The sequence below is a fragment of the Centropristis striata genome, chromosome 11 (assembly GCF_030273125.1).
Source record: "Centropristis striata isolate RG_2023a ecotype Rhode Island chromosome 11, C.striata_1.0, whole genome shotgun sequence".
NCBI classification, from domain to species: Eukaryota; Metazoa; Chordata; class Actinopteri; order Perciformes; family Serranidae; genus Centropristis; species Centropristis striata.
The window spans coordinates 12774775-12793411 of NC_081527.1; the positions used below are offsets into that span (position 1 = coordinate 12774775).

General features: G+C 38.3%; 2 protein-coding genes across 2 annotated transcripts; one reads left to right on the forward strand and one right to left on the reverse strand.

Moving 5' to 3' along the window:
• Nucleotides 1-2300: 2300 nt before the first annotated feature.
• LOC131980630 (mitochondrial import inner membrane translocase subunit TIM44-like) lies at nt 2301-10452 on the reverse strand. Its single transcript, XM_059344885.1, has 13 exons — nt 10400-10452; nt 8044-8148; nt 7678-7842; nt 7434-7514; nt 7079-7228; nt 6167-6300; nt 5950-6035; nt 5557-5649; nt 4924-5048; nt 4349-4399; nt 3979-4068; nt 3387-3497; nt 2301-2827 (listed from the first exon to the last, which is right to left on the reverse strand). The coding sequence occupies exons 1-13, from the start codon at nt 10427-10429 to the stop codon at nt 2708-2710; spliced, it is 1341 nt and encodes a 446-aa protein (XP_059200868.1). The 5' UTR covers nt 10430-10452; the 3' UTR covers nt 2301-2707.
• A 1851-nt stretch (nt 10453-12303) lies between these two features.
• Nucleotides 12304-18429, forward strand: rab11bb (RAB11B, member RAS oncogene family, b). Its single transcript, XM_059344326.1, has 5 exons — nt 12304-12491; nt 15155-15350; nt 16123-16316; nt 16934-17014; nt 17730-18429. The coding sequence occupies exons 1-5, from the start codon at nt 12452-12454 to the stop codon at nt 17873-17875; spliced, it is 657 nt and encodes a 218-aa protein (XP_059200309.1). The 5' UTR covers nt 12304-12451; the 3' UTR covers nt 17876-18429.
• Nucleotides 18430-18637: the final 208 nt, after the last annotated feature.

The following is an 18637-nucleotide window of genomic DNA, read 5'->3' on the forward strand; positions in this document are numbered from 1 at the left end:
TTATTGCACAGACATAACAATGGGGAATACTGTTAGTTTTCTCAACAAAATTACTTTTAGACCCTTCATGCCTAGTAAATGGTTTGGTCTTATAAAGCAGCTTACAAAGCCACAAACAGATACATTACCTGATCACTACACATCCTGCATACAGAATTAGGTTGAATTTATTTGACTTGAAATGCACACACTGGCTAGATCAACATCTTGACAACAAAAGGCGGTTTTCATGGAATCACAATTGCTTTCATATACAGGGATGCCAAAATCAATACGAAATTAAAGTTCCTTTTAGTTGCTTTAATTGAGAGTATTGTCCCAATTATTAGGCTTTATTTTTACCCCTAAGAGTGACAGAAATCATCAGCGCACACCAGGAATGTTACTTGAACATGGTTTGACCATGATAGTCATGGATTGTGGAGGGCAACAGACCAGCTCACATCACATGCTTTCGCCGTGAATGAAAACTATTATACAGGCATAACGTGCTCAGATTCTCCTGGTATAATCTAGGCACTAAAGATATTCATCGGGAGCTCAACATCTCTTCAGACTAACGGTACAATCATGTGTTCAATCTTCAGTGGCATGTGAGTAGAGGCCCACTTGGTCACACAGTATAAATGGCAAAAACAGTCAACACAACGGGCGCAGTAACAAGCTTTTTCATTCAAGTTTTCATCACTTACCCCTCAAAAATACATATATAAATAACAGTAAACATTTTAGTAAAACAAACAGCTGTAAAATGTTCAACATGAGATGGCAAATGATCCTCAAAAATAAAGCTGCCATGAGATATTTGAATGTGGTCCCACCCAATCTTAAAGAAACTACTTGACATTTAATATATTTACAAGGAGTAAAACCTTATATCAATACCTAGATACAATACAGTTTTTCTTATTTAGGGTGTACAGAATATACAGTGACTGAAAGCCCAATGCATTGCAAATTAAGAGAACATTTTCTGCCCTTCAAATACAAACACAAGGAAATGTTTTTACCAGTTGCTTGTGGTTTTCAGATGCATTGGGCGCTCTGAGCTATAGTATACATGGCAGCATGGACCCAGAATATGCAAGTGATTACATCCTATAGCCTATATGGTTCAAACTTCATTTTACTTGTTGTACTATTTTAGGGTTTTTTTTCAGATTCTGATGTGAAAGCCAGCAAGCCAGAAGGAATTAGGCAGAAAACCAAACAGAAGCCAATGACAGAGTTCCTCATGATGCATTTCATTTCATGGGGTCAATAATTTGGTCAACAAAAAGAAAACTTCAAACATTTTCTCTCTTAAAACATTGAAAGATGTGTCTAGATGGTTAATTTCATCTTCACCATACATGTTGTTATGGTTAAGATATTGTTTGTTATCATCTGGGACAGATATTCTTCAGACAGCAGACATGGAGTTCTGTTTATATCACTTTAGGTGTTTACATAGGAAAAGTGTTTACAAGTTTGTTGGCAGATCCTTGTGGACATAGGCAGATGATGAAATTATAAAGTCTCCTGGGTGGTCGCAGCTATGCAGAAAGCAGTTTTGAGTGAAGCTTTAAGGTTGTACTCAAGCAATTTAGCATTGCACTTCCATAAAGTTTAAAGACGAGACAAATTTTTATGACTGAACTCAAACTAGCGTGACTTTCATTTCATAGTGTGTATTATGCTCATGATGTAGTTTTAGCATTCTTTAGATGTTTATTGTAGTTAAATCACAGCTAAATCTGTTCATTTTGTGTCGATACTATTGTAGTAGCAGCAGTCATCCAGATCAAGTACCTGGAGAAATTTCACGAGTTGCATGCACCTCCAGAGAATGTTATGAACCCAGATTATCAAACCCAATCTGAGGTAACTCAAATTGGGTTTGATAACTTCGAGAACAATAGAACATTATACACCTGTTTTATACAGGCTGAGTAGACTCTTTATGACAAGTAAACTGATCTTCAAATGTAAAAATGGTGGAGTGCCCCTTTAAACTGAAGCATGTTTGCCTTGATTACCAAGGCCCCTTATGCTGTTCGCTTTTTTGGTTGTGGCATGCCACACTGACATTTTTCATTCCCTGTTAACATTATTTGACAAAGACAGTGGTGACAGTTAACCTAGTTTTAGACTTCAGATTTAAAGTCACAGGTGCAGTGTCCAACTTGTTTCACTGAACTTCTTGGATCAATCCACCAGGCTGGTATGGATGGACTCTACCACTGGATGAAACAGTGGAAATGGCAGAGGTTCTTCTTTTAGCCCGTTGATGGAAAAGTTGGAAAAGTTGATACCAGCCATTCAAAAATTAATGCTCTGTATTCACTCTCCACCTGGAAACCCAAACACTGAGCTACCCAGTGCAAGAAACAACACACATGTTGGTGGATGCACAGTTTTCTTTGTATATACCACATACCGTTGGTTTATCTCTATGTTCATGTACATCGTTGCACCATAGAGTGGATGAATATATACATGTGCACATAAATCCTCTGGGCAGCAATTGGAAATGCAAGTGTGTGAAAATATAGTCTCTGGCACGACACAGGAGCATGGGAGCACTCTGCGCTCACATGTTAGCGTATATATGTGTGAGTCAGTACGTGCAGGTGTTCTGGGCACATCCTTGTATCTTGTATCGTGCCCTTCTTCAAAGTTTGCATGTCCCGTGTCTGCCTTTTCACCTGCGTTGCTCCTCCTCCTCCTAGAGGGCCTGCTCTGTGCTTGAGGCAGAGATGTCCAGAAGTCTCCAGGCTGCGTTGGGGTTCAGCTCCTCCTGGTCGCGACACAACGCCCAAACATACATCATCCTCATCACCTTCTCCTGTTGAGGGAGGAGAGCAAAGGGTAAGTCCCACTGAGACAGTATGAAGAGGGTGGATGGCTCCTCTAGACTTAAGATCAAATTTAAAATCTAGAGCAGTGAACCATAACTATTTCGTTTTTTGGTTGCTTGTCAGTCATAACAGTCCATTTAAAAAAAAGAAGCTACTAGCTACCAGATGTAATCCACAATAACAATTATATTAACTAGAACATTCCTGCAGAAATTTTGACGGTGTGCTAGAGTTTTACAATACAGCCACATCCTTAACTTCCTGTTAAGATTTAATTACTTTACTTTGCAACGAGTATGCATGCTCCTGGGTTTCCTGTTCAAACACAGTTACCTTTTATTCCACTAAACTACAAAGACATAGTTACTTTGTGAGGCTTTTACTTTGAAAAAAATCCATGTGTAGATGAATAGTAATAAATATGATGAACAGTAGACAGTTTTAGACATAATTGTATTTTGCAATTTTTATTATCTACTTTACTTCCTTGGAATAATGCTGATCATATCAGATTCACTATTCTGGCGCAATTATGAGTTCACTGACCGGATCTCCTTCCACAAGGTCTCCCTTGGGGCTGCGGATCACCATGACGACCTGCGCCTGGAAGGTGATAATCAGCACTGGGCCCTGGTCCATCATCTTACCCATCGCTAGCTACAACACAAGAAGAGACAATGAACAAACAATTAAAATAGAAGAATACACTTAACAGGCGTTATTATGTGTGTTTGCATCCATCCAGTATCATGTGCATGTTTTATTTGTGCAAAACAAACACCTCTCCTTTTCTGCAACTATACAGCATAATATTTTCCCAACTGGAGAATTGGTGCCACCTACTGCTTAGCTCTGAGAATCAACTCCTTGTAATCACACAGCGATAGTAGATGGAGACAAACATTCATTTGCATTTTCTTTTGCCAATTTTTCACTTTCTACAGCAACCTGTTAGGGTTTTTTTTACGACATGAAACAAAATATGTCAACTCTTGTGCAAGTAAGTAAAGTAGATCTTGTTAAAAAGCTAAGTAGAGAGTAACAGAAGTGAAGTAAAGATAATTACAGATATTACTTTAGACATCAAGACAGTAAAGTATGACACAATGTGTGTGATGACTGGTGTACAAACACTTACATCGATGTTATCAATGTCCAGGATCTTCGACTGGAAGAGCAGCCCCAGAGCTCTGGCCTGCTGGATGGGATGAGCCAGCTGACTATATGTCTGAAGACCGGTAAGGAAAACACGTTTGCCATGAAAATTAAGCTCCACACGTACTTATATGCCAACTAGAGTGGACAGACCGACATAGTAGTTCCGTGTGAAGGATTCTATTTCTTAAAATAGTTAGCATTTGTGCCTATTTGCAAAACATGAAGTAATTATACAATATAAAGAGATGTTGTCGAGCCTGAGGTCTGGCTGAAATGAAAAATAATTTCACATTCTATGCTGTATTTATTTACAGTTTAGTTTTATACAAATTGTAGAGCATATAACTTACAGCTTCATAGCACCAGTCTTTCAATACCTCCAGCTCTCCACGGATCATAGCCTGCAGAAAAGACAACAACACTTATTTTGTTAAATCCTGCTTATTTCCATTGTCTTGTAGTTTAAATGACATATTTTCATTCCTTTACACTAAAGTTAGTACTGACATGACTGTAGATCACTTTCAAACTCGCGGTTGCCGTTTGAACTAGAAAGCTCTGTCTTTTGTCAATATTATAAGCTTGTAAATGCATCATCAGCTCTTGGTCTATGACCATGAAAGAAGCAACACATTGTTTTGAGTGTTTCCAGCCATCAGTATATTGAATCATGTCTTTTGCTACTCAGCTTGCTTTGACCTTGCTTTAAAGTCTACCAGCTCCAGTCTATCTTAATCAATTCAAACACAAAGATGTTTACTTAATCTGATCAAAGGCAGAGTAAAGTTTTGCAGTTAATGAAGAAAGACCTTCATCAGCCTTTTCTTAGACTTCTAGGTTAAATACCCTCAGGTACTGAGCAAAGAGAGGAGTGTGAATAAAGTAGTCAAGGGCAGACTGAGAGAGAGTAGAAGAGTTTGTTTACCTCCAGTATGTTAGGGATGATGTCTTTCTCACACTGTTTGAGGAAAATGTCTTTGTCAAAGCTAGGGTCTGCCTTCACGATTTCTGTCAGCACCTCGGACATTTCTGTCTTAGAGAAAAGTCCGCCTGGAAAAAAACACAAAAACAGCCATCAACAGCAGGAACAAAAAACGTTAGTTCTACTGACCGGATGTTAACAAATATTACTTATATATATATATATATATATACTTATATTTTATGTCTCAGCTTTTCCAATATCCATATTTATCTATCAAACTGGCTATGTCCAAAACATGGAGCATGTTCTTTATTATCACTCACTCAGTAAACACGGCGTCAAAGCAGAGATTTACATCAAAATGTGACTTATGCACCCTTCTTTACACTGGACAAATGTTATTTACAGGCGGGTTTTATTTTGGAAAATGAATAGTTATTGTGGTCGAAATAGGCAAAAATAAGAATGCTTGCTTGTTTCATTAAAGTACCTGTTGAAATAGACAAAGTATTTTTATATACTGTTTATGATGACATGGAATCTCAAGTTGTATTCTTTTTGGGGAGCAAATTCTTATATTGTATTAGTTAAGCCAGGATAATAATATAAAAGATTATGACAATGAATAATTACCTAGGAAGCCAGTGACTCTGTCAGTCACAGCTCTGGATGCTCTGACGACGGCATTGTCACTTTCATCATATTTCATCTTCATCTCGAAGAATCCTGTAGGAAACAAGAAAGGGAATACTGCAGTGAGGATAACCTGTTTCAGAAAAACGTATAAGTGTATTAGTAAGTAGTAAATATAAGTGTTTTTGTTGGAGGACTTATAAGGGTTCTGTGGTCTGGGTAAACACCTGATGCTTGAACTGTATTAGTTTATAATGCTATAATGTTCTACTGTAAAGGATCTGGTGCCACCTGCTGCCTTTAAAGGAAATTACACATGTTCATACTGAAGGTGATTTATTATATAACACTAATTCCAGTGCTTGATCTTATAAATCCAGAGAATTTCCTTACTGTTAAAAACAACATTATTGTCCTTGAAGTCCTTCCACTGAGCGTACCACTTTGAATCCTTGTGGAGAACGACACCCATCGCCTCTCTGCACCACAAAGTACAAGAAAATACCTTCCAACATTACAGAGTTTTATGGTTATGCATTAATAGGGAACATACACTGTCTAGGGGAAAATATATGGCAGAAGAGGGGTGTGACAGGGGAAAGTTACTCACTCATCGGCCTCAAACACCCTGGAGTCGCTTTCTGCTCCTTTGGAGGAAAAATCACTTCTCTTTCTTAGCTGAGAGGGAGCTCTGTAAGGACCGGCATCCCCAACCTCTATCTCCTTCTTCATAGTCTCCACACCCTACACAGATCACACACAGTTGTATAACAACAGTATATGTATATATATGTATATATATATATATATATATATATATATATATAACTGAAGTCTGGGTGTTATGTAGAAATTAAATTAAAAACTAAGTTTCACACAAATGCTTTGGTAATGTGACAGCTGTTATCTGTTAGACCATGCTAATGATGCAGCTGTAGCTGGCAAACCAGAACTACAAGACCCTCCGGCATCCACTGTTCGAGATCACAGTGTTTTTTCACTATATGAAAACATAATAAATCATGACTGAAAATCAGAAGTGTCCAACTACAGCTGACTAGTGCAATATCAAAATTGTGACAACAGCATTTTTTGTTAAAGGTAAAATATGTTTGTGACTACTATTTTGAATTAAGTATTGTGGTGTTGCTGAAATACCCCGTCCTACAAATCCTACAGACTTGGAAAGAAAGATCTGTTTGGTACAAACACTTGCAAAAAAAAAAAAAAAAATTGCACAATGATAATTTTAATATATTTTTCAATGAAATGAGAATAATAGCGCAAAAATGAATATTCCCTCTGATATCGTGACTCATGTCACAATTGCAATATCAGTAGAAATAATCGCAATTTGATTGTTGACTTGTTTATCCCTATATCCAACCGTGAATCTTGGCAGGTAGCTGGGTACAAAAAACACTGTTAAGGTGAAGATGATGTTACAAGATGCTCCTCCATACAATGTGATTTAGAGGGTGAAACCTTGGTACATTATGGCTGTTACGTGTTCTCTTCTGACCTGTGAGATGGCCTTGAATGCACTGGTTCTGCCCAGTTTTTCTCCTCCTTTGGAGACAGACTCTGCAGAGTGCATTGCTGTCTTGGCAGCTTCCTCCACACTTTCCTTGATCTTCTTCCCGATGTCAGTACGACTCACCTCCTCAAGACCCTATGGCCAGAATGCCAATGCATGCACACACAAACACATAAAGAAAGAATGCCATAGGTCAGTCAATATAGTTAAATTATATAAAATATGTCAACTTTTCCCATTTAAGGCCATGTATATCGGACACCCACAGTGTAGAAGTATATCTGGAAATTAATATACAATATATAATATTGATAAACCAGAAGAAGTGCTGATCCCTTACCTCCTTGACGGTCTCTGACAGGGAGCCAAAAGTCTTCTTAAACACCTCTGAAGTCTTCACTGTCTCAGACTCTATATTTTTCTGAGCACATACAAAAATGTTTGCATGTTACAAACATTGGAATAATGCAAAGCTACTCCTGATTAATTCAAGTACATTACATTACAAAACAAATAAATCATGACTCAGAGAGACACTGTTTGATATAAAATCACAGAGGCTACAAACCAAATAATGTTCTTACATATTTCCTTCGAGCTTGTTGGAGAGCTTCAGACTCCTCCAGCTTCTTGGCCTCTTCTCTGAACTTCTTTATGTTGTCTTTCATCTCCTGATTCTTACTGAACTCCTGACGCAGGTTATCCACAAACTCTCCCAGGAAACTTTTACGTCCTGAAGCATATCGCACCTAATGAGATAAACAGAAAGTAGGACTTTAGTTGGACAGACAGGCACTTAGATAGTGAACAGATAGCTCAGATAGCTCTCATGTCTTTTTCTTCTTTCTGTGACATTGAAAGAAGGAATAAACCAGACTCCATGTTCTATTTAGCATGAAAGAAGACTAAGAGTTCAGACAGGTAAAAATTGAGGTGCGGTCAGTGCGTACCTGCACAGTTGCAGCTGGGCTCCTATGTAACGTGTAGGCATCTCCTCTCCAGACTGAAGAGACCAGAGGCCGGGAGCAGAGGGTCAAGGCACGTCTGCCAACCAACTGCAATGGGGAATAGCCACTGTTAGTAACAAAGAAACTCTGCCAACACTGCAGTGGGTGGAGAATAAGTGGCAGGTAGTTAATGGGATTCTGAGTCATGCCCCTACAGTAATGTGCAGGGATATAAAATAGGAGAATGCCAGGAATCCAAAGTGTCAAATCCAAGCACTTTTCAAATGTTGAAAACAAGCCATTTAAATGCAAGGATTATCAGTTTAGTCTACCACAAGCCTCTAAAACAGCTGTGCCCTTTGCGTTTGCTGCCTTGATCAGCATTTTTATAAATGTCACAGGGCACGATAGGATGCTTAGACATTTCATGCAGTACACTATTTGGGAGAATCTGTGTTTCTTATGCTTCTCAATTAAAACATTCAGGTTTGAATGAATTTCACATTCCTTATCTTGCAACTGTTAATAGTTTTTAAACACACTTTATTTGTGTTCAAATGTTCATTTCTCTTTCATTCAGATGGTGCTTCGTCCCTCAGGCCTTCTTCAAGATCAACAATAGTAAGATAAAGGCACTGACTTGTTATCTAGGACACACCCCAGTCACACACATGATGTGATGGTAATTAGATAATCATGCTCCACTGCTGGAAAAAAAACATGAGGCCTTCAGCGACACTTTTAGTCCTACATTAACTGATCAGCACCTCATTACAACCCTTGGTGTGTTACTTTTCCACAGATTTTAAATGATGACCGGATGGTATTTAGAATGTCGATCGCTGCAACAACAAAATAGTATCTTCTTGCAAAGCACCAACACCTAAGAGAGCAGCATTTGGGTGATATTTTGGTGTTTGCCACTGAGTTGATCATCCAGTATAAGTCGAATGCCATGCATTACATTTTTCGACAGATCAGTAAAACTGTTTCTCCACTAAGAATCATGTAGAAGCACCACTTTGAATCTTGTGTTTACCAGAGATGTGCTCAAAAGTTTCTTGTGAATACGTCATTCAGCATTAAAAAAACATTTTTAAAATGATGATCAACTACAGCTGCACAACTAATCATAACTTTATTAAAATCGCATTATGGACAGTGGTGGAAAATAACTAAGTACATTTACTCAAGTACTATACTAAAGTTAAATTTTGAGGAACTTGTACTTTACTTGAGTATTTCCATTTTATGTAACTTTATAATTCTATTCCACTACATTTTGAGGCAAACATTGAACTTTTTACTCCACTACATTTAGCTGACAGCTTTAGTTACTTTTCAGGCTGAGATTTCACATGAAAAATACATTTGAAGTGATTCGACATGTTGTTTTTTAATTAAACCTCATAAGAGTATATTAAATCATTAAAATGAGCCCCATCTTGATAAAAAAAATAAAAGCTGTTTACATAAATGCATCATACTATTAATCAAATAATATATCTGGAAAATATAAAACAATCTGAGTTGGTCCATTCTGCATAATGACTACTTTTACTTTTGATACTTTAAGTACATTTTGATGCTGATACTTTTGTACTTTTACTTAAGTATTGACTTTTATGCAGGACTTTTACTTGTAGTGGAGCTAGTAAAGGATCTGAATACATCTTCCACCACTAATTATGAAGTATGATATCTAAATCACAGGAGGCGCAATATGTGTTTAAGTAAAATAAGTATCAATATACCAGTCTGAATGAAGTATTGTATAATTAAAATGTGAGACTCTATTTAAATACTGTATGAACACCATGTTTAGTAACAGCTGTCGAACTAAAATATGTGATCAACTATGATAATAAAGCCATTTGTATTGACAAGACAGCTGAAATTCACAGTCAGGGCACAGAATCTGACGAGTCACAGAATTTGCTGTAACACCGGTGTAACTTCAAGAGGTTATGCATCGTTATTGACTCTGTGACGCCTCATGTTTCATAACTGAGAAGATGCGTTAGTACCCGGCTAAACGTCCTAATGCCTCACGATTTACCTAAATGTCACCGGTTTAAAGCCTGTAAACCAGACATATGTTTACCTATAAATCTAAAACAAAAACATGTATATAGACGTTGCTGTGTAAACAAGAACATTGAGAACCCTTTACTGATGCAACAAGGCCTTTTCTATCGGACATCTCGCGCTCTTGCTGCATAAAAAACACCCTGCGGAATCCCCTCCGCACCACAGGAAGTGGAAAGATAAACTACAAGCTGTTTACGTCTACTACCATCACTAAATTATCTACTGGAGGCTGAAGAGCTGCGATGAAGGACATGAATGGTTGTCTCACCTCGTAGCACCGACACACGGAGGCTGCCATCTTGATCTTGAAATGCGCGGAGACGCACGTGCATCCTTGCTGCAGCAGCTGACCTGCCGCTCAGCCAATGGGAGCAGAGCTGGCGACCTGGGGGCGGGGCCAGCTGTCAGCACGACTTTAAAGGGAAAATCCACCCTAAAAAGAAAATAGTCACTCAGTACGTGTACTCCGTGCAATTTCAATAAGTTGAATCTAAGCTATTACAACCAATGTTTTTAATTTGAGCTCACACTTGTGAATCCTAAAATGCCCCAATAAATAATAATAGGTGCATATTATGTCCTTGGAGTGGCTCACTGTTACAAGGTCTTATTCTCTTCTTCTTCTTTTACCCCCTTTTTTAAAACATATGTTTATTGCACATTTTGTTAATTTACAAACGGTGAACAACATAGAACAAGAATGCACATACAAGAAAACAAAAACAATAATGATAGCAATAATGATGATGAAAATAAAATTAATAAATTAATAACTGGAAGGGAAAAGGGAAAAGGGGGGCATTTATAAACACAAAACAAAATCAAGGTGGTAGAAAGATAAATAAATTAAACATAAGTAAATAAATGCATATATCTATATACACACAGATACATATACATGTCTGTAACGCTCTAAATGTGTATACTAAATCAAGATAAAATGAAAGGATAAATAAATCTTCAGTTCAGCTCATCATTCCAGCCATCTACTTCAATACCATTTTTCTCAAGGAAATTACAGAAAACCTTCCAGAGTTTCCAAAACTTGTCAAGCTTGTTTTTCATGGTGTAGCTTATCCTTTCTAAAGCCAAGTAGAAAGACATCCCTGTTAACCATTGCAAAGTTGTACAAGGTTTATCCCTTGAGCAGGCTATACATCTTTTAGCTCTTATTCTCTTCTTACAAAAGCAAAGGGTAGAATGATCCAGGAAACATTGACACTATCATAAGAATATAATTCAAAATTACATATTATATTTTTGTTTATCTTTTTATTGTTATGAAGATACTGTTTGTCATTTCAATTACAAAGACCAGCCTGCCCTGTCTCTGAAGAAATACAGCCTTTATAACTTTATATACTCTATGGAGCATTTGCTCATGTATTCATGCAAACAATTTTCTTATCATCCAAAATTCAACTACAGCACATGTGTACTAGATGAATCTAATGTGCAAAAAATAAAACACATAGTTTCCAGTTACTTATTTAAAAAAAAAATGTTTTGTCATCTTTATAATTCAAATGTTAATAATAATACACTTACAGAAAAACAAACAGGCCTAAATTAGAACAAAATAGCACAGAAAATACAAAACAGAATAAACATAAAGACTTAATGCAAAAGAAAACTTAAATAACATAAAACCACAATAAAATAACAACACGGTGTGCCGAAAATAAACAACCCACTTAAGATCTGCTAGTTTTATCTGTTGTATAAAGACATTCAAGCATACATTTGTTTTTATAGTGAGACCATTTACTCCATATTCTCTCGTGTAATTCCTTTATAACTTGCAACTTCCTTTAATTTTGAATGTTTCAGTCTCATGTAAATATCTAGATATAACATTTTCATGTCATTTACCTCCACAATATGGTTTATTTCTAGTGGTTGTTGTATTTGAAACATTTCTACTATGAATATTTTTTCAGTAACTATTTTACCTACACCAGACACTGCCAAGCATTAAAGGCTTTCATAACATATAAAAGAATCTTAAATGATTTGACCTGACCCTGTCGTTGTTTTCATTCAGAATTAATTTCCCTGGGTCTCTACTGCTGGATGTTATCTGCTGGCATGCCAGTAAAGCGCGCCCCCCAGAGGAAGCTATGTGAAGTGCAGGGACTCCTCCCCTCCCGATGCAGAGTTGGGAGCTCTCCCTTTCTGCGGCCAGCTCGCCTTGACAGCCAACACTGGCGCAGAGTCTCAGCGCAAAACCTTAACCATATTTTTCAGGCTTATAACGACAATTCACACCCAGACTTTTCACAAACCCTTTTCCGGAGACGTCGGAGCGGCCTCGTCTAGAATGGGGAACCGAGACGATGAATACGATTTCTTGTTCAAAGGTAAAAAAAAAAAAAAAAAAAAAAAAAGATGACTGCATTCCCCCTTCACACAGGCTCACACCGACAGGGCTATGCTTCAGAAATGCCTGTAAATGTCTTATTGTGTCTTTTCGCTGAGCAGATATGTGTTTTCTACAGAAGTAGACTAATGTGTTTCTCAGGAACTGCCCGGATGATAATCGGTTGGCGTTATTACAACATAATGCTGTCATTGTAACATTACAACGCCTGCAGCTATATTTATAGGTATGGGATGCAACACCCTATCCGTGCCTCGGCCTTTGTATTAAACTTTCATCAACTCGTAGAGCAGTATTGGTCGTTTTAGTGAGCACTTTCCTGCTTTGTTGAATGAGATTTGATGTTTTATTTTACCTCCTGAGGTTAATTGAAGGCCTATTAGCCTCTACCTCTCCTGATCAATAAGCTTCATCCTCAGATATTATTCAGCATGCTCTTATTGACTCTGATTATGCTGCAGCTTATAACTTTGTGTTCATTATGCCTATCAGCAGGCCTGATCAGTTGAATCAGATTAAAGCGGTACCAGACTCAGGTCCATGTTTATCATCAGTGCTCAGCTGGATCCAGAATGACTTCCTTTGATCGTGATATCAGCTCCTGTGGCACATTAACATCCTGGGCCTGTATAAGCCAAAGGGCCATTTAGATGTAACAAAGTATCCTCTGTGGGATGAATAGGGCATCTGCCGGAGGCGACTGCTCTCTCTCTCTCTCCCTCTCTGTCTCTCTCGGCCCGAGCCATCGTCTGTGTACCCGGCCGAAACAGGAAGGGCAAGGCGGCCTGAAACTGTCGATTCAGGTTTTGATGAAGCCTGTTATCAGCTTCCTGCAGCCCGGACCAGCACGATGTCGACAGGGACAAAGTTCGGCTCTATTTCCTTTTGTCGAGGGAGAGAGAAAACACAAAGGCTCCACCTCTGCTGCTGTGCTGTGAACAGGAGCCCAGATCAGCCCGGGTTCATGAGCCTGATCAATCACTTTCCTCTGACAACACAGCAAGACAAGAAAGCCTTTCAATAATCAGTCCATGTTTTCAGTTTAGAGCCAACTTTGGATGCTAAACTGCTGGTACTCCACAGTCTTTCAGATGTTTTCAGTATCAAAGTCCCAGGGTTCCTAGTGATGCTGGGAATCCTTGAAAACAGAATGTGTTGCTTTCAATGTTCGAAAAGTGCTTGGATCTGTTTGGGTTATATAAGGTGCCAAAGTGACACATTTTGAAACACAAAACTTTGTTGTGTTGTAATTTGTCAGCCCCTGTCGAAGGCTGTCTCAAAACACAATTTGGGTTTTTTATATTACTATTGATATTTTTAATTTGTACTGACATTACTGGTGAGATGTTTTGTTTTTTTGTAGGTAGAATAAAGTTTCAAATTAGGGTTCATAAACAAAACTGTCATGAGTCTAAAGCCTCACTATTTACTCACAGAAAGAGACAGACAGGGAGGCTAAACTCAAGCATATAGAATCTGTATTAATGATGCAAGGTGAACAGCAAAACCCTCATTTATTCAGTTGAGCATATTCTTCTCGGTGAAAAATGGTTCTTAAAAACCTCGCCCAATGCTCCATTATTTAGCTTGTTTGTGGCTCTGCAGAGAACCATCAGCAGCTAAAGCACTTCTTTATTTAGCAGATAGTCCTTCAGGTGCTTCATGACTTTAATTCTTGTTTGGGTTATTTAATGGGAAGAATTGAATAACCATAACTTCTCCTATTGGTTGGCTACTAACAGACATGTTTTTTAGCTGCTTTACCCTCTTGCATAGAGAAAGTGGTTTTCTACAGGGACATAACAATTAAACCCAACTTAAAGAATTGTTGTTTTTATGCGGTTAATTATCATATTACACAGCAGGGCTGTAGTTGAGACCAACTGTTGATTTGAGTCCAGAGCAAATCGAGTCCTGTTCAATATCCCACTAGGCAATAGTGTCTTTCCTATGCTAATATAGTGATGAAGGAGTTTGGATGGACAGAAAAGATCTATTTATAAACAAGATTGTGTTCTGACATCAAACTAACCATCATGTTGGTAGAATCAGCCAAGCTGGCAAGGTTCTGTAGGCTATGACTGATGCCAAACTACGAGATCAAGCAGGTGCAATACTTCAAAAAAGTGGTCTCTAGACCGGACTCGAGCACTGCAGCCCAGTTACACAGCATAATACACAAAAACAAATCACATATTTTGTCTGTTAAACAAGGTCTGTATTTGCATTTCACCATGTTACGTGTTTCTGCAGAGAAACTACCAGAATTTGCTCAGAAAAAAAACTTGTTTCATGTCAAAGACTAAAGATGATAAAAGAGCTGCAATTAATTTAAAAATGAAGCAGCATTCATAAGCACTATTGATGTGTAACACTATGGTTCTGTACTGACGTAAGCCTCGTGTTCTGTAATTTGTTACACTCCAACTTTGCAGTAAACATCTGTGTTTTTCATATCCCATAAATCACATACGCACGCACAAACATGTAGCCCCAAGGTTCTGTTGATACCAGCATTTAGAGGCACTGCTTTATGCAATATCAACATTTTTTAGGATCTATTAATATATACCTCTCCCATTACACAGAGTATACTAAAACACGCCTCATCTTTTCCCTCTCTCCTTCTGTTTCCCTCCACAGTTGTGTTAATTGGGGACTCGGGGGTAGGGAAGAGCAACCTGCTCTCTCGGTTCACACGAAATGAGTTCAACCTAGAGAGTAAGAGCACCATCGGGGTGGAGTTCGCCACGCGCAGCATTCAGGTGGACGGCAAGACGATAAAGGCTCAGATCTGGGATACAGCAGGGCAGGAGCGCTACAGAGCCATCACCTCAGCGTGAGTCCATGTCTGTGAGCTGCAGATAGTCCTGCCTCAGTGCGGGAGAATACTTCAGCAGTGCAGTCACACTTAAAGTGAGGCAGATTTTTGTATATGCTCTATGATATTGAGATAAAGAGGTACAGATGGCACTAATGATCAATGATGAGCTAGGGTGCTGCTCAACAAGACTTGAGCGGATAGGTTTAATCTTCCTGAGTTAGACAGAACAGCAGGCAGCCCTCTCAGCCACTGAAATAAAGTAGAAAGTGAGTCCAGTTCAGGTGAACATCTAATATCAGCTTTAAAATGTAAATTAGCCGAATGCAGATTGTTCTAACTGTATATTGTTGATTAGTCAGTGTCAGTGGTGGAATGTAATTAAGTCGTTTACTCAAGTACAATCTTTACTTTATACTTTTACTCCACTACATTTTAGAGGCAAATATTGTACTTTTTAATCCACTGCATTTAGCTGACAAGTTACTTAAAAAACATGATACATTTAAAGTGATTAGACATTTTTAATTAAACCCATAGAGACTGTATAAAATAGATTAAACCTTATAACAGTATATTAAGTAGTTAAAATTATGTTTTGAATGCTGCACTTTTACTTGTAGTGGAGTAATTTCACAGTGTGGTGTCAGTACTTTTACTTCAGTAAGGGCTCTGAATACTTTTTCCACCACTAGTCAGTGTACAAGCAACAGAAAGATATTTGTCCCCCTGCCATTTCCTGTAATCGCTAGAAAAACGTGTTACTGTTGTGCGTTTGATCCTGTTCCAGATACTACAGAGGAGCAGTGGGGGCGCTCTTAGTGTATGACATCGCCAAACACTTGACCTATGAGAATGTGGAGCGCTGGCTGAAGGAGCTGAGGGACCATGCCGACAACAACATCGTCATCATGCTGGTGGGCAACAAGAGCGACCTGCGCCACCTCAGGGCCGTGCCCACAGATGAGGCCCGGGCCTTCGCAGGTACTAGGACGTGCAAAAAGACACAGGAAAAGCTAAATATAACCGTGTGTGGAGGGATTTTAAAGCTTTTAAGTGAGTTGTCGATGTCTTTTTTGATTATAAAGCAGGACTAGGCGCTGTATATGTGCCCGTTGTTTCTGTGTTTCTCCTGCTGACACTGCCTGCAAGTTCCAGTTCGACCTATAGACTTTACATTGTGGTTGCGTCACAGGGGGGCTTAAAGAAAAAGACACTACAAAGGAGAGTTTAAGACAGAGGGTGAATACATGGATATACAGACAGACACTCTGAGAAAAGAAAGAAAAGTAAAGCATGTTTTTTAAGGATGTATAAATATGTTCTAGTAGAAACCAGAAATTTGTGTGAACTTGAAAATGAGAATATGTACTCTTTAAATCGACATTTGTACATTGTATGTATAGTATACACTATATTTGATATTTGTACATTGCATTGGATCATGTCATATCTTCTTGCTTAACTGTATTGTTTATTTTCTGAGGGTGGCAAGGAAAGAATATGTAAAAAAATATAACAAATACTTTTTCCTCTTCTTATCTTATGTCACAACAAACTTATATTGCTGTAACATGTGTGCTGTCTTTCTTCTCCCTCAGAAAAGAACAATCTGTCATTCATAGAAACTTCAGCTTTGGACTCAACAAACGTTGAAGAAGCCTTCAAGAATATCCTTACAGGTAAGGATTCACTGCTGGTGAACAGAAGTGGAATGTCAGAGCAACACTGTTAATATTGTTCTTCAATGGTGAGGAAAGAAAGTACTTTTAAAATGTCAACTTAACTTCTCATATTTGTAGACCTTGGTCTGATAACAAACCATTACTGTGTAATTCTAAACCAAAAACATTGTTTTTTTCATGCACTGATCAATTTTGAGATATTGTGTTATTTTGCTTGCATAACATGTTTTCTATTTCTCCTAAATTCACCAAGGGTTTGATAATGTCTTTGCACATTTAAACATAACATTTCAGAGAACTTGTAATATAAAAAATAGTTGTCTTAAAGTAAATAACTGATAACTAAATCAACTGGTGAAGTGTCATGGTGATCTCTGTTAAATTGTTTACCCATTTCACCTGCAGTTTCTCCACTGAACATTATACATTACAAGCTTTAAGGCAGGTTCAGTAGCTGCTGATATTAACTGAGGGAAATGATTTGCATCTAAAAAAAAAGAAAAAGGTAATTTCTGGTAACTACACTCTTGAACTTTACTTGTGTAACTTCCTCTTGCTGTGGGAAGTTATTTTGATCTCTCTTGTGCAAAATTATAACCGAAGAATCAACGTGTAACATATTTCATCCCTGTCTCACCCCTGGGTTGTTGGTGTGCACCTAGAATAACAAAAGAATTTCTGATCTGTTCCTGTTCCATCTTTTCAAAAACAGAAATCTACCGCATCGTCTCGCAGAAACAGATCGCTGAGCGGTCTGCCCATGACGAGTCCCCAGGAAACAACGTGGTGGACATCAGCGTGCCACCCACCACGGACGGCCAGAGGGGAAGCAAACTGCAGTGCTGTCAGAACCTGTAACCCATGGCAAACGTCCCTCCTAACCTGGGTCGATTATCAATTGAAATCCACAGTGTTGGTATGCTTCCATCCGCCTGGGGTGCAATATTGTCTGAATCTGCACTTTTTAGATCTGTGGAGTCAGTTCCGTTATGCCACGAACGATCAATTCCTGAAAGAAGTGTTGAATTGATTTCAAATTCTAATCAGACCCAGGTACAATCTGCTACATCCCAGTGCAAAAACAGGACTGATGGTATGTAGCTGCCACAGTTTCCCATGATAGTGCAGCAGAATAGCTTTGCCTGAGACCCTGTAAGCCTAGACATCTCCCTGGTAGGTTATGGCCACATGTTGGAGGCCTGGCTTTGAATCCTGCCTGTTTCAGTCGTACCAGCAGTCCTGTTTTTGGGCTTTTCTCCTCCTCGTTCAGTCATCATCTCAAAAGTGGTTGTGACGCTGCTGATGCTTATTTCATTTTGTGTAAAATATATTCTTTTTTTTGTTTTGATTTTGATAGCTTGTCCGCTCACATACATTATATTAATGCCATGAAATTAAATTTTACAATATTATGTTGTTGTGTACTTTTTTCCCCTCTCTCCCCGCTTAAAAGGGTTCACCATTTGGTGGAGTTGACAGCAATACTTCTTGTCCACCAGAAACAGCTTTTTTGTAATGTGTTGTGAGCCAAAAAGTATGGGAAACTGCAATGTATGTTCTTTATATATTAGCAGTGGGTTCTAATTTATTAACTTGTGTTTTATGTAAAAAGGAAAAAAA